At 38.8% G+C, this 26,530-nt stretch overlaps 1 protein-coding gene across 1 annotated transcript in view; it reads right to left on the bottom strand.

The window, feature by feature from the left end:
• Positions 1 to 2,513: 2,513 nt before the first annotated feature.
• Positions 2,514 to 26,530, bottom strand: part of nell2b (neural EGFL like 2b) — a 97,171-nt gene continuing 73,154 nt past the window's right edge. The window contains exons 16-20 of the mRNA XM_063007263.1: positions 25,191 to 25,331; positions 20,838 to 21,031; positions 20,400 to 20,576; positions 4,660 to 4,887; positions 2,514 to 2,735 (exon numbers count right to left, since the gene is read on the bottom strand). Of these exons, the coding sequence (XP_062863333.1) occupies positions 2,694 to 2,735; positions 4,660 to 4,887; positions 20,400 to 20,576; positions 20,838 to 21,031; positions 25,191 to 25,331 (782 nt within the window). The 3' untranslated portion in view covers positions 2,514 to 2,693. The remainder of the gene's footprint in view (positions 2,736 to 4,659; positions 4,888 to 20,399; positions 20,577 to 20,837; positions 21,032 to 25,190; positions 25,332 to 26,530) is intronic.

The raw sequence follows: 26,530 nt of genomic DNA, 5'->3' as shown, positions 1-26,530 counted from the left end.
TTATGGTAGAAAAACCTTTAGAAAATAATACAGAATACCTGACTGAATGACTGAATTAAGCAAGGAAGGTTTATTTACACTGCACACTGGGTTCAGTGAAAATGGAGCATTGAACCAAGAGTCACATTTGCACATGATATTCACAGTTCGCTTCTTTCAATGACTCATCTTCACATACAGTGTAGGTTACAAAAGGAAAAATGCAAAAACGGCACAAACTGGCTACTGATGAATGAAAACTTTCAAGATTAGCAGTGCTTTAGGTGGGCTGAGGCATAAATTAAAGAAACAGTGGCCACATTTCATGTCAATCATGTTGACCTGTTTGAATGAGGCACGATCTACCAGAATGCACTGTGTGATTGACTAGTCACTCGCAATCGATGTATTGGGCACCCCCTCTGTACATCTTCAAAATCTTTACTTTTTGTTACTTTTTTTGTTTCCATTATTTTGGCCACCTTTTGCTTGGGCTTTTTTTTTCTTTTGTTTGTGGCTCTTTAGCTATAGCATTGTTCTATAATCTGGTGATTGTGCAGATCATTGAAGTCCAGTGCTCTTGTTCCTGCACTACTGCCTGTTATAAAACCATACAAAGCAGTCCCCAAACAGTTATTGATCTCATACTGTATTGAACAGTTATTAGCAAACAGTGTGGTTTGAAGGCGTCCTTTGTCCATTTCTGACATTTACTTATTAGACTTTTTGAAAGCTGTTAGTTGCCTTATTGGTTGAACACCTGACGAATCACATGAGCACCCCCCTTTACCCCATTTATCAATAGATGAACTCACAAGAACAGCTGTACATTGTAATTTAGTATCTTTAAAGTTGAGCTGCTTTTCATGTGGTATTTTGTTACCTAGTAATGATGAAATGTTACAAAGCAGACCTAGTCATTTAGTTTTAGTTAAAATCTTTATTTCACCACTTCACAATACCAAACAATCAGATAAATAAACATCATTTTAACAAAAAAATGCATACAAACCTCAAAATGTTGCTTTCAGATATAAGCCAAGGTATAAACATAAACAGTGTAACAAGTCAAAACACATAAGACTTTCTTTTGTCTTTTTTTTTATAAATAAGAATGGAAAAACCAGCCATATTGCAAAACGGGTAACGTTGGATAAATTCATGCCTGTAGAGGTTTGATGGGGAATTGATGTAGGTATTATACAGTGAAACATGTGGTCTGTTCATTAGCCTTAAAGCCTTCCTCACCAAGTCATATTTAGATCTTTAAATCTCAGAGTCAAAGTGCTGTGTAGCTTTTCATAGCTGATATACAAACCTAATTGCAAGAAAAGTTGGGACACAAATTGCTTGTGATTACAATCAACAATAGAATGTGATGCCTGCAACACACTCCAAAAAGTTGGGACAGAGGCAAAATAAGACTAAGGTTATACAAATAATACCAATCTGGAAGTTTCCACAATTAGCAGTTTAACTGGTAACAGGTGAGATCATCAAGAGTATAAAAGGAGCCTCCACCAAAGCCTTTGCAAGCAAGGATGGGTCGTTGTTTACCACTTCATGGTGCCAAATGTTTCTCAGTGCAAGACTGCAGAGAATTTATGTATTTTACCATATGCAGTTCATAATATCATGAAAAGATTCAGGGAGTCAGGGAAAATCTTGGTATGTACAGGCCAAGGGTGAAATCAAGTGCTGAATGAGCATGTCCAGGTTTTTTGGAAAAATTGCTGGCTTCTACGTGCTAAAGATAAAAAAGACCATCCAGACTGTTACCAACAAAAAAAGCAAAAACCAGCATCTGTGATGGCATAAAGGTGCCACCAGTGCCCAGAGCAAGGGTCACCTGCATATGTGTGAAGGTACCATTCATGCAATGCGGAAGTCTATAATGGTATTTTGGAGAGACATATGCTGCCGTAAATATGACTTCTTTCCAGGGAAGTCTATGTCTATATCAACAGGACAATGCCAGGCCTCATTCTGCACAAGTTACAACAGCGTGGCTTTTTAGACACAGAGTGTGTGTGCTTGACTGGCCTGCCTGCGGTCCAGATCTGTCTTCTATTAAAAATGTATGACACATCATAAAGAGCAGAATCAGACAACAGCAACTACAGACTGTTGAGCAGCTGAAGTCTTGTATACAGCAAGCATAGGCAAAATTCCACTTGCAAAACTGCAATTAGTATCTTCAATTCCCAAACAATTAAAAATTATAATTAAAAGAAAAGGTGATGCAACCTAGTGGTAAACATGCCTCTGTTTCAGCTTTTTTGAGTGTGTTGCAGCATCAATTTCTATTTTTTTTTTATATTTAACAAATAGAATTGTCATTGAAAAAACTCAAAATATTTTCTTTGCCCTTGTGTCTGTTAAATAAAGGTTCAAGTGTTTTAAGAAATTACAGATTTTAATCTTTTATTGCATTTTTTAGAAAATGTTAAAAAATTCCAAGTTTTTTGGAAATCGGGTTTGTAATTCCATTGCAGTATCAAAGGGAAGGCGGTTAATAGGTCCGTTTTAGTCATTCTACATAAGTGTCATAGGATAGTACATATGACTCGGTAAAACATTCTGCTGGTGGTAAATGAAACTGTACAAGAAAAGAAGAGAAACAAAGAAACAGATTTAGCAAGAAGCAGTGAAAGACAAGGAAAACAGATGGAATAAGACGGGCAGTGAGACAGAGTATTGCCGTTTGAGTAGTGCTAGTGGCACAGAGGATCCACAGAACAGCAAACATGACCATTCTGTTGGGAAATAAAGCAGAGTGTATGAGAGAAGGAAAAAATACGAGTTAAAACAGAAGAACTCAAGAGTTAAACACATCAATGCCCTCTAGAACACATTTCTATCCCTGTATTTGTTTGCCTTTATGTGTAGGTGTATGAGCGTAGGATTGTAAAAGCCTGAACATTTTCTCCCTTTCTCTGCTTTAGTCTCAGTAGGCAGATGAATTTGGTTCTGACTCTGGGGACCTAAGACCTCTGCTCCATTTTAAATAGTTTTTATAACTGTGTCCTTCCAACCTGAATAGTTAATTCTCTAGACACAGAGTGTAGGGCAAGAGTTTGCATCTTCTGTGTTTTTATTAGAAAAAGAAGATAAATGTACATTTATTGTACAAAAAAGCAATTCAGAAAGTCAAAATGTAAAATGCAACAACAAAACAGTAAAAGACAGGCACATTTTAGATTCAATTCACTTTTATTTTGTTTTACCACCTCTTTATACTGGTCAGGGTTGCAATGGGACTGGCCAATCCATCTCAGGGCATTAGCCATCCGCCCTCAGACATAGCCAATCATGTCTGTATGTAAACACCCAACCGGCCGATAAGACCGCTGAGGATTCAATTCCTGGATCTCAGTGGTAGTGGGCTAGTGCCCTTTTAAAATCATTTTAAGAACAAAAACAGATTTAACTAAAGTTGGGACTAAAGATACATTTTTAGCATTAGTATTTCTTTTGTTTTGTAGCCACAACCATTGCAGAAAAAGTTGGGACAGTATGGAAAATGCAAATAAAATAAAAATGCAGTGTTCCTTACATTTACTTTGACTTTTATTTGATTGCAGACAGTTTGAACCTGAGATATTTCATGTTTTATCTGCTCAACTTCATTTTATTTATTAATATGCCTCCATTCCTGCATTTCAGGCCTGCAACACATTCCAAAAAAAAAGTTGGGACAGGCGCAATTTAGGGCTAGTAATGAGGTGAAAAAGCTAAATAATGATGTGATTCCAAACAGGTGATTGTAATCATGGTTTGGTACAAAAGCAGCATCCAGGAAAGGCTGAGTCTTTGATGAGCAAAGATGATCAGAGAATCTCCAGTTTGTCAACAAATATGTGAGAAAATGATTGAAATGTTTAAAAACAATGTACCTCAAAGAAAGATTGGAAGGGATTTGCATATTTCTCCCTCTACAGTGCATAATATCATTAACCGATTCAAGGAATCGGGAGGAATTTCAGTGCGGAAATGCCAAGGGCGCAAGCTTAAGCTGAACGCCCGTGATCTTCGATGCCTCAGACGGCACTGCATCAAGAACCGCCACTTAACAATAACTTTACTTATTAACTTAAAACTTTACTGTGCAAAAAAGAAGCCTTATGTTAAACATGTCCAGATTGGCCTCGACTTCTCTTGGCTCGGAGGCATCTAGGATGGACCATCAGACAATGGAAACGTGTATTGTGGTCAGATGAATCAGCATTCCAGGTCTTTTTTTGGAAAAAATGGATACCGTGCACTCTGGATAAAAGACGAAAAGGACCATCCAGACTGTAAGCAACAAGTCCAAAAGCCAGGGTCTGTCATGGTATGGAGCTGTGTCAGTGCCCCTGGCAAAGGTCATTTACACTTCATTAATTAACTTCATGCATTAATGCAGAAAGTACATTGAGATCTTAGAGCAACATGTGCTGCCTTTAAGATGTTATCTTTTCCAGGGACGTCCATGCATTTTTCAACAAGACAATACAAAACCACATGCTGCACACATTACAAAGGCATGGCTGTGGAAAAAAGGGTACAGGTACTGGAATGGATGGATTTACATTTACAAATGAAATGAAGTTGACCAGATAAAACATTATATATCTTGAGTTCACACTGTCTGCAATGAAATAAAAGTCAAAGTAAATGTAAGAAACAGTCTTTTCTTACCTTGCACTGACAGAGGGAGCACATTGCGCCGTGCTTTGTCCAGGTAGAGCCACCCAGGCGTGTGATTCCATACTCATCCATGCATGTTTTAGTGATGTCGTTGTATATTGTGTCGGCTTGGCATGGGTCAGACATGCAGCGGGGGCAGCACTCACCCTCAGGCACTGCCAGGTATTCACAGTCGGTCACAGGAGCACAGGACATCGGCCAGCAGTCCACTTCACCATGCTGAGACAAAAAAAAGGTCAAAGGTCATGTTTTGTTTTTTCCAAACCTGAATTCTTTTGTTATTTTTTTTAATTAGTTTTATATGCCAATGTGGGCAATCAGTTTTTACCAGCTTTAAGTAATTTTATTCCCATTTAATACTGTCATGTTGATGTTTTTGGACTGCACTCTTACATTTTATGAAATGAGCTAAAAAATGATTCCAGACAATACACAGTATGTATGACCCAACGAGTTTTTACGTCCAATAGAAAAAAAAACCTTGTGCATTTTCTAAAGTACAGTGACCTTCCAAATGTTATTTGTATAGTCTTCCACAAACAAAATAATAAATAATAAATTACTATTGGAAATACAGTAGACCCTTGACTTAATTGGTTCCAAAGGGCTGTTCTTAAGTCAAAATGTTTGTATGTTAAACCTATTTTTCCCATAAGAAATAATGTAAATAGAATTTATCTGTGCCAGACCTCCCAAACCTAACCTTACCTAACCTTTATAAAGTCTTAAATGGTCTTTTTTGTTATAAATACAAGTATATTAAATTATAGAATAGACATTCCTGTAATAAACAATAATTAACAAAAATACATAGTAGTACTGTACATAAAACACATACATCACATTTCATACACCATAATACACCATCACATACACCATAATACATTTCCTTCTTTTTTTATAAAATGTATCTACCAGAAACTACAATAACTCTCATATGTCTCTATTATTTCCTTCTTTATTTCAAAAGTGTTGTATTTTGTAGGTGTAGTTGCACGAAAGAAAGAATACTTTACTGATTACCGATTTCCTTCTTCTCTCTCACTCACTGTCCCCGCTGTCTGATACACAATGACATTTCTCAGCTCTGCTCTCTCTCTGAACCTTATTTGGGGACATTTTAATATTGAAAACACTGGAAAAACACAGTCCGCTGTGCGAATGTTCATTTACTGTATATATACAGAGAGAGAGATTTGGAGTCGACTTGTTCGTGACGTCACGTGTTTCCCGAATTTCGGTTCTTAATCCGAAATTTGTTTGTAGGTTAAGTTGGAAAAGAACGCTCGTAACCCAAAATGTTCGTAACTCAGGGGTCGACTGTAGTGGCAAGACCTATTAAAGAAGCTTTTACTGTGTACATTATATGGGTAGAGATATATGAACTCCTGACTGTAGAGCTTTAAATATCTTATCCTTATTGCTTTCTGTAAATGTGTGTGTGTGTGTGTGTGAACATTTGTCATATTCAGAAGCACATTTGTAAAGTCAGACACTTACGTTGCACGAGGATGCCCAGCATACAACGAATGTTTCAACTACACACAGAGCTCTGTGTGGTTACTGTAGTACCTTCACAATAAACTGTCTTTTTTGACTTTGCTTAGTGCACAGGGGCAAAGCCATACTGAACTGAAAAGGACTTTCCTTAACGGTTGCCACAAGGGTGGAAGTGTATAATTTATTTGATATAATTGATTTTATACCCCCATTAACTATTGGTTTCTTTCTTAGGTCATATAGTGTATTTCTTGTGAATGTAGGTACTAATCAGTAAGCTTAACTTACTTGCACAGTATGATAATCATTACAGACACCTTGCTTCCAGCACAGAAACACGTACAGTGGTACCTTGTAACTCAACGCCCCCTAAAGTCAAAATCTTTGAAACTCAACGCCCTTCATCGAGAAATTTGTACCTTTAAAATCAACGTTTCCCTTAAACTCAACATGTTCAGTTTGTTTTTTAAAAATGTATTTATTTAAATTCAAATTAACAATCAACAGCAACTTTGTTCAGCGCTCGGGTTGAGCAGTGCGGTAATACATCATCAAAGTGTGCATATGAGAATTGTGTCAGATTCAGTCTGAAAGCGTCCACAAGTATCTGTGTTTAGCTGTAATTTCCTCACTGTTTTACTTTTAAACTTGTGTTACAGCTCGAGGTGCTGATAAATTGTGAGAATCAGCATTTTATTTCAGTTTTTTTATATTATATTTGTGTTATTTTCAGTGTATAAGTGTCAAAACCAAACCCCATTATTTTACATTAGCCTAAAATATATGCAGTTCCATGGGACCATGGAAAGCATTAACAGGTTTCCCATACATTCTTATGGGGAAAAAATACCTTGAAACTCAACGCCTTTTAAACTCAACACCACTCCCAGAACCAACTGACGTTGAATTTCAAGGTACCACTGTATTTATCAAAGGAATCCTGAGAACTGTAATAATTACCAAAATAATATTGGAATTTCTATACAGTGTTGTTGCCAAATGCCAATCAAACACATGGTTGGTGCAAGAAATACATAAAGCACACTTATACTGCTCTAACTCAGAAAGCACTGCGTTTATTGTTACAAAACGTCAAAGGTACATAGCATAGGAGTTTCCTAGGCTATAGCAAATATATGGTCTAACTGCAGTAATAGGTGAAGCTACAACATGCAATATAATATTACATAAACAAAGATTGTCCGATTTACTTGAAAAAGCTCAGCCTTTGCAAACAAAGGCTTGCGTGGGTCATGACTCATCACTTTCAAACACTGGGTTGCAAATATAGTTCAGAAAAAACAGAGGTTTTTAGTGTCAAAGACAACATGGACCATCCAGGCTGTTATAAACGAAATGTGCAAAGCCAACATCTGTCAATGCATGAGGGTGTATCAGTGCCCATGGCACGAGTCATGTGTTGAGATTTCAGAGAAACCTTTGCTGCCATCAATGTTTACATCTTTTTTTTTTCTGAAGTCCATGGTTATTTCAGCAAGGCATTTTAGGCCTAAGTTTGCTCCCACTACAGATTGGCTTTGTAGACACAGGGTGTGTGTGTTTGGCTGGCCTGCCTGCCAACAGTCAAGATCTGTCTCTTATAGAAAATGTATGGCACATCATGAGGAGGTGAATCAGATAATAGTGACCACAGACTGCTGAGATGCTGAAGTCTTATATCAAGCAATAATGGGCGAAAATTTCATAATTATTCTGCAAATGTACATTTTCTGTTTGTACCTACTTCCCGGTATACAACTGTTTTTGTGTGCATCCAGCCATTAGAGCCCTCTTGTGACACACAGCACATTCAAATATCATTACAGTCAAGATCCAATTATTACAGCCTCTGTGTTCTGTAGCAGACAAACAATGGGATTCACAAGAACAAAGGCATGAAGTGTTCCATACTGCACTTGCTTTTATACTGAAAATTGTGGGGGACTGAGAAAAGCTGTCTTGTTTTGTTTTTTACATCCCATTGGAGTAACATGTCAAAAAATAAAAGATTTTGAAAGGCATCTTGGCTATCCCAGGTATTCTAGCAAAGAAGACTACTAATGGCTTAGAGGCATGTGTTACAATGAGTCTGATGCAATTGTGTCTTTTTCTTGCCAAATCTGGTGCTGTGCTTTCAGTTTTTAATCGTAGACACAATGCCTTACTCATTACACTGGAGGCTGCCTCTCACTTATCTTAGTCTTTCGATTTTCTGTCACCACTGTCACTCTTTCAAGTTGTTTTTTATTTTATGTTTATTAGATATACAGTGTATCACAAAAGTGAGTACACCCCTCACATTTCTGCAGATATTTAAGTATATCTTTTCATGGGACAACACTGACAAAATGACACTTTGACACAATGAAAAGTAGTCTGTGTGCAGCTTATATAACAGTGTAAATGTATTCTTCCCTCAAAATAACTCAATATACAGCCATTAATGTCTAAACCACCGGCAACAAAAGTGAGTACACCCCTTAGTGAAAGTTCCTGAAGTGTCAATATTTTGTGTGGCCACCATTATTTCCCAGAACTGCCTTAACTCTCCTGGGCATGGAGTTTACCAGAGCTTCACAGGTTGCCACTGGAATGCTTTTCCACTCCTCCATGACGACATCACGGAGCTGGCGGATATTCGAGACTTTGCGCTCCTCCACCTTCCGCTTGAGGATGCCCCAAAGATGTTCTATTGGGTTTAGGTCTGGAGACATGCTTGGCCAGTCCATCACCTTTACCCTCAGCCTCTTCAATAAAGCAGTGGTCGTCTTAGAGGTGTGTTTGGGGTCATTATCATGCTGGAACACTGCCCTGCGACCCAGTTTCCGGAGGGAGGGGATCATGCTCTGCTTCAGTATTTCACAGTACATATTGGAGTTCATGTGTCCCTCAATGAAATGTAACTCCCCAACACCTGCTGCACTCATGCAGCCCCAGACCATGGCATTCCCACCACCATGCTTGACTGTAGGCATGACACACTTATCTTTGTACTCCTCACCTGATTGCCGCCACACATGCTTGAGACCATCTGAACCAAACAAATTAATCTTGGTCTCATCAGACCATAGGACATGGTTCCAGTAGTCCATGTCCTTTGTTGACATGTCTTCAGCAAACTGTTTGCGGGCTTTCTTGTGTAGAGACTTCAGAAGAGGCTTCCTTCTGGGGTGACAGCCATGCAGACCAATTTGATGTAGTGTGCGGCGTATGGTCTGAGCACTGACAGGCTGACCCCCCACCTTTTCAATCTCTGCAGCAATGCTGACAGCACTCCTGCGCCTATCTTTCAAAGACAGCAGTTGGATGTGACGCTGAGCACGTGCACTCAGCTTCTTTGGATGACCAACGCGAGGTCTTTTCTGAGTGGACCCTGCTCTTTTAAAACGCTGGATGATCTTGGCCACTGTGCTGCAGCTCAGTTTCAGGGTGTTGGCAATCTTCTTGAAGCCTTGGCCATCTTCATGTAGCGCAACAATTCGTCTTTTAAGATCCTCAGAGAGTTCTTTGCCATGAGGTGCCATGTTGGAACTTTCAGTGACCAGTATGAGAGAGTGTGAGAGCTGTACTACTAAATTGAACACACCTGCTCCCTATGCACACCTGAGACCTAGTAACACTAACAAATCACATTACATTTTGGAGGGAAAATGACAAGCAGTGCTCAATTTGGACATTTAGGGGTGTAGTCTCTTAGGGGTGTACTCACTTTTGTTGCCGGTGGTTTAGACATTAATGGCTGTATATTGAGTTATTTTGAGGGAAGAATAAATTTACACTGTTATATAAGCTGCACACAGACTACTTTTCATTGTGTCAAAGTGTCATTTTGTCAGTGTTGTCCCATGAAAAGATATACTTAAATATCTGCAGAAATGTGAGGGGTGTACTCACTTTTGTGATACACTGTATATACAGTGTATTACAAAAGTGAGTACACCCCTCACATTTCTGCAAATATTTTATTATATCTTTTCATGGGACAACACTATAGAAATAAAACTTGGATATAACTTAGAGTAGTCAGTGTACAACTTGTATAGCAGTGTAGATTTACTGTCTTCTGAAAATAACTCAACACACAGCCATTAATGTCTAAATGGCTGGCAACATAAGTGAGTACACCCCACAGTGAACATGTCCAAATTGTGCCCAAAGTGTCAATATTTTGTGTGACCACCATTATTATCCAGCACTGCCTTAACCCTCCTGGGCATGGAATTCACCAGAGCTGCACAGGTTGCTACTGGAATCCTCTTCTACTCCTCCATGATGACATCACGGAGCTGGTGGATGTTAGACACCTTGAACTCCTCCACCTTCCACTTGAGGATGCGCCACAGGTGCTCAATTGGGTTTAGTCCATCACCTTTACCTTCAGCTTCCTCAGCAAGGCAGTTGTCATCTTGGAGGTTGTGTTTGGGGTCGTTATCCTGTTGGAAAACTGCCATGAGGCCCAGTTTTCGAAGGAAGGGGATCATGCTCTGTTTCAGAATGTCACAGTACATGTTGGAATTCATGTTTCTCTCAATGAACTGCAGCTCCCCAGTGCCAGCAACACTCATGCAGCCCAAGACCATGATGCTACCACCACCATGCTTGACTGTAGGCAAGATACAGTTGTCTTGGTACTTCTCACCAGGGCGCCGCCACACATGCTGGACACCATCTGAGCCAAACAAGTTTATCTTGGTCTCGTCAGACCACAGGGCATTCCAGTAATCCATGTTCTTGGACTGCTTGTCTTCAGCAAACTGTTTGCGGGCTTTCTTGTGCGTCAGCTTCCTTCTGGGATGACGACCATGCAGACCGAGTTGATGCAGTGTGCGGCGTATGGTCTGAGCACTGACAGGCTGACCTCCCATGTCTTCAACCTCTGCAGCAATGCTGGCAGCACTCATGTGTCTATTTTTTAAAGCCAACCTCTGGATATGACGCCAAACACGTGGACTCAACTTCTTTGGTCGACCCTGGCGAAGCCTGTTCCGAGTGGAACCTGTCCTGGAAAACCGCTGTATGACCTTGGCCACCATGCTGTAGCTCAGTTTCAGGGTGTTAGCAATCTTCTTATAGCCCAGGCCATCTTTGTGGAGAGCAACAATTCTATTTCTCACATCCTCAGAGAGTTCTTTGCCATGAGGTGCCATGTTGAATATCCAGTGGCCAGTATGAGAGAATTGTACCCAAAACACCAAATTTAACAGCCCTGCTCCCCATTTACACCTGGGACCTTGACACATGACACCAGGGAGGGACAACGACACATTTGGGCACAATTTGGACATGTTCACTGTGGGGTGTACTCACTTATGTTGCCAGCCATTTAGACATAAATGGCTGTGTGTTGAGTTATTTTCAGAAGACAGTAAATCTACACTGCTATACAAGTTGTACACTGACTACTCTAAGTTATATCCAAGTTTCATGTCTATAGTGTTGTCCCATGAAAAGATATAATGAAATATTTGCAGAAATGTGAGGGGTGTACTCACTTTTGTGATACACTGTATATATATAGATAGATAGATAGATAGATAGATAGATAGATAGATACTTTATTGATCCTGAAGGAAATTAAAGTCCCAGTAGCATTATACAGTGGAACAGCAAGGGTTTTTTCCAGTTTACAATTTGCAAACTGTATAGTAACTTTTTCCCCCCTTTTTTCTCCCACTTTAGCGCATCCAATTTCTGCCCGTCAATCATCCTCTCACTAATGCTGGTCCCTGATCCTGATTGGGGAGGACGCAGTACAGCGCTGTGTACGAAGAGCCACACCCTCTACCGCACTCCTTTCCCATCTCCATGCAGGCGCCACCAACCAGCCAGCAGAGGTCGTAATCGCACTAGTCTGAGAGAGACTCAATCCCGCCCCTATCTGAACAACAGGCCAATCGTTGTTCATGTGGCCGCTCAGCCGGCAGGCAGAGCCGAGATTCGATACGATGTGTTCGAGATCTCAGCTCTGGTGAACAGCGTGTGTTTTTACCGCGTTTGACCGTAACTTTTTAAAAACATAAAATCTTTTTGTGCACTTTAATGTGTTATGAATTTAAGGTTGAATGGATATATTTGCCTTTTTACTCATTAATCTACACTTAATAATCCATTTAGAGTACTCAGACATAACATAGGTGACAGTTCACTATTCAGCACAACAATGACACAAAGCACACAGCCACAACAACACTAGAGTGACTTTAGAGCAAGTCTCCAAATGTTTTTGAGTCCTCCATGTCAGGGAATGGTGGTAATGGCACCAATCCATTAGAGAGCAATACATATTCACTTACTTATTCACCACTAGGGATCATTAATTTATAGAAGCCAGTCCACTGTCTGCATGATTTGACAGGTGAGAGAAAATCAAAACACCCAGGGGAAATCAGTGTGTACACTGGTAAAGCATGCAAGACTCCCATGTTGCCCAGTGTCTACCCAGTCCATTTATTTTATAAAAGCTAAACATGTCAAATGTGTCATAACCTTTACTTTGTGAAGGTGGCATTAGCACATGTTTGTATTAGTTTTTAGGGATCCTGGCATTCGGTGATAATGATTAGCATGATGGGTGTATAAATTGTGGAGCTCAGATTGTAATGCCACCCCCAAAGTCCCAGTTTCAGTAGAGGAATATAATGATGAGCAATGTCAAAACAGCTTTAACCAGGTGAGACATAGACTCCACAAAACTATGTGCCCATTGTAGGTGCTTTCGGAAGTGGACAGGATTTTGATGGACCTGGATGACTATGCAACCCTCATTTACCAAAAGTACATAGTCCAGTCACATTATTATTATGACCACTTCCTACTTTTGACGGCGGCAGTGCGTATCTCATGAAGGAAGTCATGTTTTGTGAGCTGGCTTGGTGGGTATATAAGGTGTACGATAGGCTGTCTGCACATATATTCCTTGTTGCTGTCTTGTGTAAAATTGTCTTCCCGGATGGGATCTTCCAGCAAGACAATGCAACATAGTTAGAAAAGTCTAACATTGGTTGGAAGAACATGACCAAGACATTGGTTGGTAGAGCATGACCAAGACATTGGTTGGTAGAGCATGACCAAGAATTCCAAGTACTACCCTGGCACCCTAATTCCCCAGACTTGATCTCAATTGAGCATCTATGGGACCATCTCGATCATCTTTGCAAATCTCCGTTCTCTTCCTCGTTCCTCACAGCCAACTACACAACAATACCACTTGAAAATGGCATTGCTTAATGTTCGTTCACTCAACACAAAAAGTACTGTACTCAGTGAATTTATATCTGACAGTGAACTAGACTTTTTCTGTCTCACTGAAACTTGGCATAAACCCTTGGATTATTTTACGTTAAATCAGACCACGCCAATGGGATACTCGTATATTGATGAACCTCGTATGGAAGGGCGAGGTGGTGGTGTTGCTACAGTCTATAGGGATGATATTAAAATAACCACTTTGTCTTTTCCTGCTGCTCTTTCTTTTGAACACCTGGCTTTCAAGTTGTCAGGGCCTACTCCTCTGGTCACTGCTGTAGTTTATCGTCCGCCAAAGCCAAACGCTTCCTTTCTCTCTGATTTTTCAGATTTTTTAACCCAGCTTAGTGCCCTCTCATCCTCTGTACTGCTTATGGGTGATTTTAACATCCATATTGATGACAACAACTGTAAATTTGCCAGGGAATTTTTGGAATTGTTACAGTGTTTTAATTTCACACAACATATAAATTTTCCAACTCATAAAAAAGGTCATACTCTTGACCTTGTCTGCTCTACTGGTGTCCTAGTTCATCAGCCGTCCAGCCATGACCTTACTGTCTCTGATCATTTGACAATCATCATGGACATTGAGGTCACTAAGCCCATCACTAGAGCTAAACGTAAAATATCCTTCAGGAATCTTCAATATATCTCTCCCTCTGCTTTCTCAGATTCTCTTGTTAAAAAGATGTCTGTCTGTCCTGTACTGTCTAGTAATTCATCTGACCTTGTCGATTACTATAATGACATACTCGCCTCATGTCTTGATGAGCTGGCTCCTTTGAGAACCAAATTTGTTTCATTTAGTCATTCTGCACCATGGTACACAATTGAGCTTCACCAAATGAAATCCCGTAAACGCCAGCTTGAAAGACTTTATAAGAAAACCGGTCTAACAGTACATTATCAGATTTATTCTGATTATCTTCAACATTACAAAAACCCTCTTACGGCAGCCCGATCCACTTACTATTCCGAACTCATACATGCTGGATCAACAAATCCTAAGACTCTCTTTTCCACAATAAATAAACTTCTCAAACCAGTTGACAATACTACCAATTCCTTTACAGTTGACAAGTGTAACTCTTACCTCTCATTTTTTCAAACAAATGTTGAGAATATCCACAATTTTCTGACAGTTTCCCCTGTCATCTCTGTTTCTCCGCCTATCTCACCTCAATTTATTACCCAGCCTCTGTCTCAGTTCTCACCTGTGTCTCATTTGGACCTATCTGAGATCTTAACAGGGATGCAAAGCTCCACTTGTGTTTTGGATCCTGCTCCATCAAAACTTGTTAAGGGTTGTTTTCCAGTTATCTCATCACTTATCACAGAGATAATCAATTCCTCTCTTAGTTCTGGCTCAGTCCCTCAATCACTCAAATTGGCTGCTGTTACTCCCATACTTAAAAAACCTGGACTTGACTCTAACATTATGAGTAACTTTCGGCCCATTTCCAATCTTCCATTTCTGTCGAAAATACTGGAACGTGTTGTTGCCTCACAGCTCAAAGATCACCTAAATTCCAATAATCTATTTGAATCATTTCAGTCTGGTTTCCGCCCCCAGCACAGCACTGAGTCAGCCCTCCTCAAAGTCACAAATGACCTTCTTCTTTCCTCAGACTCTGGACAAATTAATATTCTCGTCCTCCTTGATCTTACTGCAGCTTTTGACACCATTAATCACTCCATTCTTCTGTCCCGCCTTGAATCCTCTGTCAACATCACTGGTACTGCCCTTTTGTGGTTAAGGTCATATCTCGTAAACAGACAACAGTTTGTTAATATCAACAATTGTAGTTCTGCCATTGCTCCACTGTCCCAAGGCGTTCCCCAAGGCTCAGTGTTAGGTCCCCTTTTGTTTATTCTTTATATGCTCCCCCTTGGTGACATCATACGTCGGCATGGTTTACATTTCCACTGCTATGCTGATGATATTCAGCTTTACATCTCCTCCAAATCCATTAATACTGAACTTCACTCCACTCTGACAAATTGCATCACTGAAATGAAATTGTGGATGAAAGCTAATTTCCTCAAATTAAACTGTGAAAAATCAGATATGATCATCGTAGGTCCTACAACCCTGGCAAAAACCACAAAAAATTTTCAAATTACCATTGATAATGACACTTTGTCTCCGTCTTCTAACATCCGAAATCTTGGTGTAATTTTTGATAGCAACCTCTCTTTTGACCGCCATGTAAATCACATCACCAAAACTGCTTTCTTTCATCTAAAAAACATAGCACGTCTACGTCCATCACTCTCCTTTTCTGCCGCCGAAACCTTGATTCATGCTTTTATTACATCCAGAATTGATTATTGCAATAGCATCCTTTATGGTACATCTAACAAAATCCTAAAAAAACTTCAGTATATCCAGAATTCAGCTGCTCGCCTCCTTACTCATACTCGCTCCCGTGATCATATTACACCTGTTCTCCAAAAACTTCATTGGCTTCCCGTTGCTCAACGCATTCAATTCAAAATTCTTCTATTCACTCACAAAGCTCTCCATAATCAGGCCCCATCCTACCTCACCGACCTGCTCCATCATCACATTCCCTCCCGTAGCCTTCGCTCTTCTGAGGCTAACCTACTGTCCATACCCTCTAGGACCAAGCACCGGACCTGGGGTGACAGGGCCTTTTCCATAGCTGCTCCATCTTTATGGAATGCTCTCCCCAAACACCTACGAGATTGTCCTGACCTGTCCAAATTCAAGTCACTTCTCAAAACTCATCTATTCAAAATGGCATTTAACTTGTAACAACACGAAATAAATGCTTTTATTTTTGCTATTCTTTTTAATAGTTTTTATACTTAGATCACGACAGAAATGTGAAGTCCTAGATCCTAAAACTTGTAAAGTTTTCAGTTTCCTGATTGCATGTGAATCTGTCCTGTTTCTGTCAAATTTTAAGAAATTGTTCTATATTTGTTGTTCTCTCTCATAATTTAGCTAATTTTTAATGAACTGTCTTATGCTGCTCTCTTTGTTTTTATCTTAATTATTCTTGATGTTGATGTACTATTTTGATTTTGTACTATGATTTGTATGGTGTATGTACGTATTTGTTTTGATTATTTGTCTTATGTAAAACGTCTTTGAGTATCTTGAAAAGCGCTATATAAATAAAATGTATTATTATTATTATTATTGTGTTTACTCTATGGATCCTCCCCCATGCACTCTCCACCAGCTGTGGGATGCACTGCAGTCAGCATGGCTCTAGATACCTGTAACAACCTACCAGGACCTTACTGAGTCACTCCCAGCCCGTCTAGCTGCTGTCCGTGCTGCACACGGCAGTTACTATGGATATTAGCTGGTGGTCATAATAATGTGACTCGACTGTGTAAATGTGTGTGATACAATAACCTCATCACTAGTATTAAAATTAGAGAAAATTATCAGTTGATCTTCTGTTAGTCCACAAAAGACACCATAGCCATGTCCTCTGACATCAATGAGTCTTGGTCTACAACCTGTCAGAGGTTCTTGTCTTGTACTATGAGAAACCTCCATCAGCCTGACATGTAGTATATCACTGACTGTTACATGTACAATTGTTGTGAAATAGACATGCACATTTTTGGAATGGTCATAATGTTTTGGATGATCATGTACTGTATATAATCAGCTTGACCCGAAACGAATCTAAACCTATTCTTAAGAGGTTTAAACGATCACATTTTAGGTTAAGAAGCACTGCGAGTATTTCAGAAATAGACAAAAGCCAAACTGAAAGCACATTTTAGATGTAAGGATGAAACTATCAGTTGCCTGTAAGCTGAATGTTGGAGGCTGTAATGCCCAGACAGCTCTGAAACTTCAGTAGATCTAGTGGGTGATGAGAAATCAGATGCAATAGCAGAAGCTGTATCTTTGTATCTGTGCCCAGATCGATATAACAGCACAGATTTATTGTCTCTGTCTAAGCTGAACTTTATGATTCAATTCCGCATAGAGTGGGGGAGGCTGTGGATAACAAGAAAAAGCCAAATCCCAAGAGAAGCCCTGGGCTAAACAAGAGCAGCTGAAACCTGCTGTAGATCTAAGACTGTGATATAAGATACCATTATTCTCCACCTTCGCATTTTTACTTGTTTTACCTTATTATTATTTATGTACTATGCAGGTTTTGCTTGGTAAAATGAAACATCTCACTATCAAGCATTTATAATAAATGAAGTACTGGAGTCGACAAAAATATTTAATCCCTTTTTGTAATGTAGTGATACAAGTACTAAATGTTTGAGGTGTAAATAGAACAGACATTAAGATCTTCCAGTATGTTAATGGAGGAGGGAGTCTATTTCCCAATTCTCAAGATTTTCCATAAGGTTTACTTAACGTTAAATTTGATAAATGGGTAGGTTGCCACTAAGGTGGCATGGTTTATCACCGCATGTTACAGCCACTGACAAAAGGGGTTTTAAGAAACTAAACTAGTGGCCAAAATAATGGAAACAAAGGAACAAATGAAACAGATAAACATCTGCAGCCAGCAATGGAGACTATGGATAGAAAAGGGAGAGCACAGAACTGAAAAAAAAAAACCTAAAACAAGCTGGGGGATGGAAATGCATGGAAGGCCACACCAACTGGTGCTGCCCGTGCCCAGCGTAGGTCTGGAAAAGGGATGCCGGACTGCCTTTGGGACTCCTCACTTGTCCAGCGAGGTTCTGTTATGATGGCAGAAAAGGGACGCAGGCCAAGCTTCCAGATTTTTTTCTTCCCAATCTAGTCATATCCAATTACCCGATTGCATTATGCTTCCTCTCTACTGATGTTGATCTAGACCCTGGTTGAGAAGAAGCCAAGACTGACACACGCCCCCTCCGACACGTGTGCAGTATTGACTGCATCTTTTCACCTGCATGAGGCGAGTTCATATGCAGATCAGCCTTGTGTACTGAGAGCCACACCCTGATCAATGCATTATTCCTTGACTCAGGCACCATCAATCAGCCAGCAGAGGTCGTAATCGCATCAGTTATGAGGCCCCATTCAGCACCCCCCCTTTGAACAACAGCCAATCGCTGTTCATGTAGGCGCACAGCTTGCCAGATGACAGAACTAGATTTCAAACCGACGAGTTTGAAATGTCAGCTCTGATGTGCTAGACTTTTTTACCGCTGCGCCACCTAAGCGCAGGTGACCGTCAGTTAAGAGGAAATGACACGTCCGTTATCTGCTCATCTATTTGTCAAAGCAGAAGGACATGATTCTTTACCCAAGCCCCATTGCTAATCTCCATGGTAGGTGGACCGGTTACACCAAGCTGTTTTATAGAGGAGCTGTATTTGTAACTGTAATTTAGAACTAAACATGCTTTGACATTCCTTTTCTATTGACTCTTTTTGAAATAACCTTAAATAGAGGCAGTAAAGACATAATAAATAGCACTGACAGACATTTTAAAGATAATTTATTTACTAATTTTTTTATATAAAGCTGCAGATGAACTTAACTACCCAAGAATCATGTGGAGGCTTTAGCTAGTAGGTGCACGATTTATTGGAGAGAAGTAAGTTTGGGAAATGTGGTTAAGTTCTTCTATTTCCCATTATAGCACCTCCATGTGTAACTAGCTACAAATGGCAAAAGGGCTGGAGGTTAAAAGGAAGTTCTGCCAGCCTGAAAGTGACCTTAGAAATACAGAAAATGTGGTTACAACCTCCTGGATTCTGTTAAATCCGGCCTTTGCAGGAGTAGGTTATTCAATCTCGAATACCCAGTTTACCTCTGTGAGCTTTGCCATTTCTGTTTGTGCCATCATGCCAGAGGGGGCTGAGGATAGTCGGCAGCCGTACTGCTTGAATTTTTTATGAAACTGGAGAAAGCGGCGTAATAAAGTCTAGGTCTAGTCACTTTTATAGCTGTTTTATAGCAGTTTTTATTAAATTTTTTTAAATATAGGTAATAAAAGCACAATCAGCAATAATTAGTAAGGAGGCTGCAGTAACAGTCAGGCCAACAGCATCCCACATACAGTTGTACCTTGTAACTCAACGTCAGTTGGTTCTGGGAGTGGCATTGAGTTTAAAAGACGCTGAGTTTCAAGGTATTTTTCCCATAAGGATGTATAGGAAACCTGTTAATGCGTTCCATGGTCCCATGGAACTGCATATATTTTAGGATAATGTAAAATAATGTGGTTGTTTTTGAATACTGTATTTCGTACAGTATTTCGCATTCACAAGAGAAGCAGCAAAATAGCTTTTGCGCTGGCTGTACTGTTATTTTCTATGGAGTGTGTCAGTGCACAAAGCTTAACGTGACTTATTGTACTAAAACTAGTGAGGAATTTCATTAGTGGGGAAAACTTATAAGCAGTAATAATTAGGAGAAGTGTAGTTTTCCTGTGTCGTTCTTTTAATACATTAAGTCACATTAATGTTGAGTTTAAGGCAAATGTTGAGTTTAAGGGTACAAATTTCTCAACTAAGGGCATTGAGTTTAGGGGATGCTGAGTTACCAGGTACCACTGTATAGTCAATTGTGTTAGAATCGACCACATGTTAGTCATATGGATTTTGTATACAATTACTTATTATACACTTTACTAAAAGTATCTTAAACTTAAAAATTAATTACCTTAATAAATGCTATAAATTATTTAATGCCTATTAGTAAATACTCAATAGACATATCAGTCTTTTTACATTGTCACAAAACAATGTTAACAATTTTTATTGTTTCAATTCTGTCACTGTTGCCTTCCACATTGGGTTTCTTTTTAATTTGCTAAGTATTATATGTTAGACTAAGGTCCAAAACCACTCTGCTGCACCACTCAAAATTTCAATCTAAAACAAAGGCATTAAAATTCCACCAGGCTAGGAATCCAGCCTGTAATACACCTTTTCTTAGGTTTTCACCTCACATTACAACATAAGTGTTAAGGTTTTGGTCTTGCATCTAAAATGAGCATTATGTAGTGTTGGCAAAATGCTGATTAACTCACAATGCACTGGCACTGCTGGCAGTTCTCGACCCATGTGTCACCACTGTTGTAAGTCACAAGCCCGTTATGGTGCAGACACTGAGAGCTGAGACGTGGATCACATTCAGGACAGCAGGACACGTCCACTGTGGGATTCTCACAGTCACACACCATCCGCCTGCACATCACCAGACCAGACTAGGAAAAAGAAAGAAGTGAAAAAGTACAATTGTTGTGCCATTGCTACATGTTATGTGTGTTGCAGGCATTAATTTTTAAATGCCTTTCTATTTACAAAATACAATGAAGTTGTTCAGTTGTTATTTTTATTTTCATCAGTTAAATAAAGATGCAAATAAATTAACAAATCACAGATTCTTCTTTTTGATTGCAATGTCTCAACTTTCTGGAAATGGTGTACAATAATTTATTTCTTTTAGCACTTTTAGCTGTGCTTACCTGGCAGGAGCAGACAGAGCACCTGTCATCTTCCAGAACCCATATCTGTCGATTATGCTTCACCTTGCCCTCATGAACACAGTCTCCTGTGCAGTTTTTCCCATGAGGACATCTGCAGTCATAGCCACCATCCATGTTAAAACACACTGTGTCATTAGCACAGTTGTGCCTTCCTGTCTCACATTCATCAATGTCTGTAAAACAGTGAATAAAAAGCAGAGGCATGATACACCTACAAACTTTGCGATTAATTAAATTGTGTGATATAGTTAGCCGAGCTTTAAAAGCAATTACAAGTCATCATTAAAGTCAGACATAGTTCGGAAATGACTAGTTATAGCCACAGACTATATAATTATAATTCCTGTATGTGTTATCTCAGCTATGCACAGTGGTAGCTTAGCATTTAAGGTACTGGATTATTAATCAAAAGGTTTGTCCACTGAGCAAGTCCCGAAACCCTCAATTGACTGAATTGTATTATGCCGTAACTGTAAGTTGCATTTCAATAAAAGTGTCTGCTAAATTCCATATATGTAAATCTCCTGTATGTATACAGCATTGACTCCAATAGGTTCAATGTTCTAGTATTATATTTTTATAACAGGCAAATATTTAACAGAAAACATTTTTAAATATTTAAGATTCCATATATTTTCAAATCGTTTATCAAAATGCATTTGATATTTTTTTAGTTTACACATCACCCCTATAAGGAAGGAGATCTTAATACAATGGTACTTTGTTACTCGACGTCCCCTAAACACGAAATCTTTGAAACTCAATGCCCTTCGTCAAGAAACTTGTCACCTTAAACTTGATGTGTGTGCGACTGCCGTTTTGTGTAGTACAATAAGACGTCAGCAAAGTGCGAATACCAGATGAATCTGCATTCCTGTGGAATAACTTTCAAATTCACTTTGAAAAAATCAACATGTATCTGTGTTTAGCTCCTGTTTCACTTTTAAACTTGTGTTATAGCTCGGGGTGCTGAGAAATTGTCAGAATCAGCTTTTCCGAGAGAGTCTAACACGCTTAATGATAAAAAAAAAGCTTAATATCACTTAATGTATTAAAAGAACGATACAGGAACACTAAACCACTCTTAATTATTACTGCTCATAAGTTCTTTTCACTAATGAAATTCCTCACTCGTTGTTTTAGCACAATAAGTCACGTTAAGCTTTGTGCACTGGCACACTTCATAGGAAATAACGGCACAGCCGGCACAAAAGTGGTTTTGCCCCTTCTCACAAGAATGGAGGAATACGGTATTTCAAGACAAATCCTATTCATGATTAGGAAGCATAAGGAAACAATAAAGAAGTAAAGGTAAAGTGCAGCTTTCATTTTTTATTGTATTTTTATATTATATTTGTGTTATTTTCAGTGTATAAGTGTCAAAAACAACCCCATTACTTTACATAAGCCTAAAATATATGCAGTTTTACTGGACCATGGAACGCATTAACAGGTTTTCTATACATCATTTTGGGAAAAAATACCTTTAAACTCAACACCTTTAAAACTCAATGCCTTGAGTTTCAAGGTACCACTGTATGTCATTTAATTCATACTTTTTTATTTTTACTTACTTTCTTCTACTTGTTTGTCTTTTAATTTTTTACTTTGTGGTTTTATGTTGGAGAGAAAATATAGGGTGTGTTTAACAGTATTCATGACTTGCTTAAGAAATTTAAATTGCTCATTTCAGATTTATTTCATATTTAATTTAATTCAAGAAATACTTATTTCAAATGTGGTACTGAGCCCTGCATAATAACACATAAAGACGAAGAGTGAAATTATACTAATCATAGAAAATAAGCAGATTTGTTTGCTTTTGCAATATAAGCCCCACTAATACCTGAATATGTGTAGCAGTTTGCTGCCTCAGCAGACTATCTGAGAACAAAGCTGCAAAGAATAACTGATGCAAATATTCATGGATAATAATCTTTCTGCAAATTGAGGTTGTGTTAGACAACTGCAGTGCTTTTCCTTTGTGGATCTTCATGCTTTTCCCAAAGCAACCAAGACGCCAGGCTGCATCACAAATCACATACTGTACTAAGTAGTATGTATGAACAATACTGATACATTTTATACTGTTTAGTTTGTCAGTCCTGTTTTTTTGGAATCCAAATTATAAGACAATCCAACCTTTTTACAACCCCAAATCAGAAAAAGTTGGGACGGCATAGTATAAAATAATAAAAATAATAATAAAAAACAGTTTATTACATTTACTTTGACTTTTATTTAATTGCAGGCAGAATGAACCTGAGATATTTCATGTTTTATCTGGTCAACTTCATTTCATTTATTAATAAACATCAATTCCTGCATTTCAGGCCTGCAACACATTCCAAAAAAAGTTTGGAACAGTAAAGCATTTACCACTTTGTAATGTTGCCATTCCTTTTCACCACACTTTGGCACCGAGGATACCAAGTGATTTAGTGTTTCAGTTTTTATTTTGTCCCATTCTTCCTGCAAACATGTCTTAAGATGTGCAACAGTACGGGGTCGTCGTTGCTGCATTTTTTATTTCAAAACTCACCACACATTCTCTATTGGGGACAGGTCAGGACTGCAGGCAGGCCAGTCCAGTACCTGTACTCTCTTTTTCTGTACCCTCTTTTCACACTGCATTTTTATTGTATTTGCATTTTCCATACTGTCACAACTTTTTCTGATTTGGGATTGTAATAATTAGACATAAAATCAGTATATTTTACCTTTTGGCTAGTTTTTTAATTAAACATACATTATGACTGTGTCTGATTGTCACTTATACTACTTTTTATCATATATAAAAGCTTATTAATATTCAAATGCATATGAACACTTAATTTCATTAAATTCATTGTCAAAGGCCATTTGTGTTATATTGTGTTTGCTCTGACATCAGAGATTGTGCACTAGATTAGCAAATTTCAAGACCACATTCAAAAGTGTCAAAAATAATTAAAATACTAAAAATGACAGATTCCATGTAACTTTTGCTCTTCACACTGTCATGCAAAGACAGGTTTGTGTTAGATGAGGAAACAGGTTACATTTTAGTCACTATTTTAATGCATTTTCCTCCCAATTTTCCTCCCAATCTAGTCGAATCCAATTACCCAGGTGCATTTCACTTCCTTTCCACCGCTGCTGACTTCTAATTTTGACCGAGGAGAGCTGTGAACAACACACGCTCTATTTGACATGTGCACTAGCTGACGGTGTTACGAGGTAGACTGCTGACGGTAGACTGCTGTCCCATGCGGAGCTTAGGATTGGAAACAATGAATGGGGCACTTCAGCCACGTGGATTCAACTTTGCAACTAACCAGAACGTTGGATCCATGTGGGGAGGCGGACTGTGTTCATGTGTTAGAGAGTGTTTTAGGTGGTTAGAGTTAGCTCCCCTAGTTGTGTGTCAGTCCTGATTAGATCAGTTGTTGTACAAACCATTGTGCATAATTTTGGTGGTATATGTAAACAGTGGTGTTTAATAGTCTTGTAAATATTTCCCCCTCTTTGTTGTGTCTCTCACACTGGAAATATATCCTACATTATACTATAGATAAACTTTTTCATACGAAGTTGTAAGACTCGGTTTCATCTTGATGTCCTTTTTTTATTTATTAATTTTTTAGACCTGGTTGTATCAACGGCTTCTTTTCACCTGCACAAGGTGGCTTCATATAGAGATCTATATTGAATATGGAAAGTCACGCACTGATCTCCATTATCCCCCGTCTCTGCGCAGGCACCATTGAACAGCCAGCAGAGGTCAAAATAAAGAACTCATCACACCCTGCTCCCATGCAACCTCCGAGCCCTTAGTCTCTTGATCCTCCACTCAGAACTCGGGGAAGACAAGCATCAAGGCTCTTTTCTTTACTTGAACCCAAGTGGTGGAACAAACTTCCTCTGTCTGTCCGAACATCTGAGTCTCTCAAAGTCTTCAAAAGACGATTAAAAACCCACCTATTTACTAAGCACTTAAGATGAGAACTAACTTACTAATGCTGTTATTCATTTTATAAGATAAGATAAAAGCGTTTGGATAAGAGCGTCTGAATAAGAGCGTCTGCTAAATTCAAAAATTTAAATAAATTGCAGCAGTTATGAGGAATCACCTCCGGCAATCCCTGTCAAATGGATAAGCCAATCATTGTCCCCGGTACCCGGTCTGCCAGTAGCAGAGCTGAAATTCGAAGAGCTCTGGTGTGTACTACTCTAGTGTGTACTACCACTGCGCCACCTGGGCACCCTACATTCCAGTCACTTTTACCTACAGTGGAAACATAACAAAAACGCCCAAGCAAAGTTCTAAATAATTTTCTTGGCTCCACCTACCTTCACATGAGTCCCCATTAGATGAAAAAATTCCGTTGTCATGATAGCCATCACGGCATTCACAGTGATACCAGCCTGGTAGGTTCACACAGATGGCTCGACTGTCACACTCTACGAAGCCATCTGAACACTCATCAATGTCTGCCACAGAATAAAGAGACAAATGGACGTGAGTGAAATGAAGACAACATTTGACACATACATCACTTGAAAAAAAAGTATATGGACACAGCATATGGCACTTTCAAGGGATTTTTAATTTAGTCAGTTTTAATTTTTTTACTGTTGTATTTTTGTGAAACAATAATCACTACAGCTCATTTCATGCAAAAAAAAAAAGCTTATTTACTAAGATCCATACTGCCTCTGAAAGCCACATCAGAACAAGACTTAATTGATTGAGATTTTGCTGGTGGTGAAACAACCATTTCTATTTCTCGGCTTTTTAACTAAAAACTGATTTACTGATTTTATACCAGTGCAGATCAAAAATAAAAAAGAAGAAAAGAAAACTACCAAGGCCACCCTGTTAACAGTCAACACAGCGGAGCTTGCAGCAGTACTCATTCATCTTTTGTCCTTGAATCATGCCAGCATAAAAGACTAGATTCAATGTTTTATTGGATTTCTCAGTAAAGTGGCACTTCACTCACAAACACATTTAGTATTTAATTGGATAAGAGTAAGTCATAAACAGATCTAGAGGTTAGTGCACTGTTGGCAGTGACATTGCTTTTGAATGTGTCTTGGCTATCTATCAAAAGCATTACACTGAAACAACTTCAAGGACACTTGGTATAAGGTTCACATGAATACATTATGTTTATTTTCTTCATCTTTTATGAATCAGAGAGAAATGTTTAAATGTGTTTGAGTGTTTCTTAACTAATGTCACTCTAACCCCCCATTAGTCATGCACAATGTAGCCTTTCACAGCGGCATCTGGAAATCAACAGTTGCAGTTCAATGTCTACATACACTTTTAAGAAGCATGTATGTCAAGGCAGTATTGGGATTGTAATGCATTCTTTTCCTGAATGATTGAAATGCATTGTATTTGTTTCAGTCATTCAATCTTAAGTTTATTGTGGGTTTTATGAAAAAGTGCTGGGTCCAAAATACATCCTATTTACAGACAACTTGGGACATTTTGTGAAACACACTAAAAAGAAGAATCTGTGATTTGTTAGTTCTCTTAAATTTTTATTTACCTGATAAAAGTACAAAGAAAATATTTACAATGTTTTCACTGATCAGCTTCATTGTAGTAATAAATATAAACACATTTAGAATTTGATGCAGGAACCCTCCTGGTCAAATGTTTGGGATTTAGTAGAAAT

The sequence above is a fragment of the Trichomycterus rosablanca genome, chromosome 1, assembly GCF_030014385.1.
Source record: "Trichomycterus rosablanca isolate fTriRos1 chromosome 1, fTriRos1.hap1, whole genome shotgun sequence".
Classification (NCBI taxonomy): domain Eukaryota; kingdom Metazoa; phylum Chordata; class Actinopteri; order Siluriformes; family Trichomycteridae; genus Trichomycterus; species Trichomycterus rosablanca.
The sequence above is the reverse complement of the archived record's forward strand: the minus strand, read 5'-3'. Positions and strand labels throughout refer to the sequence as shown.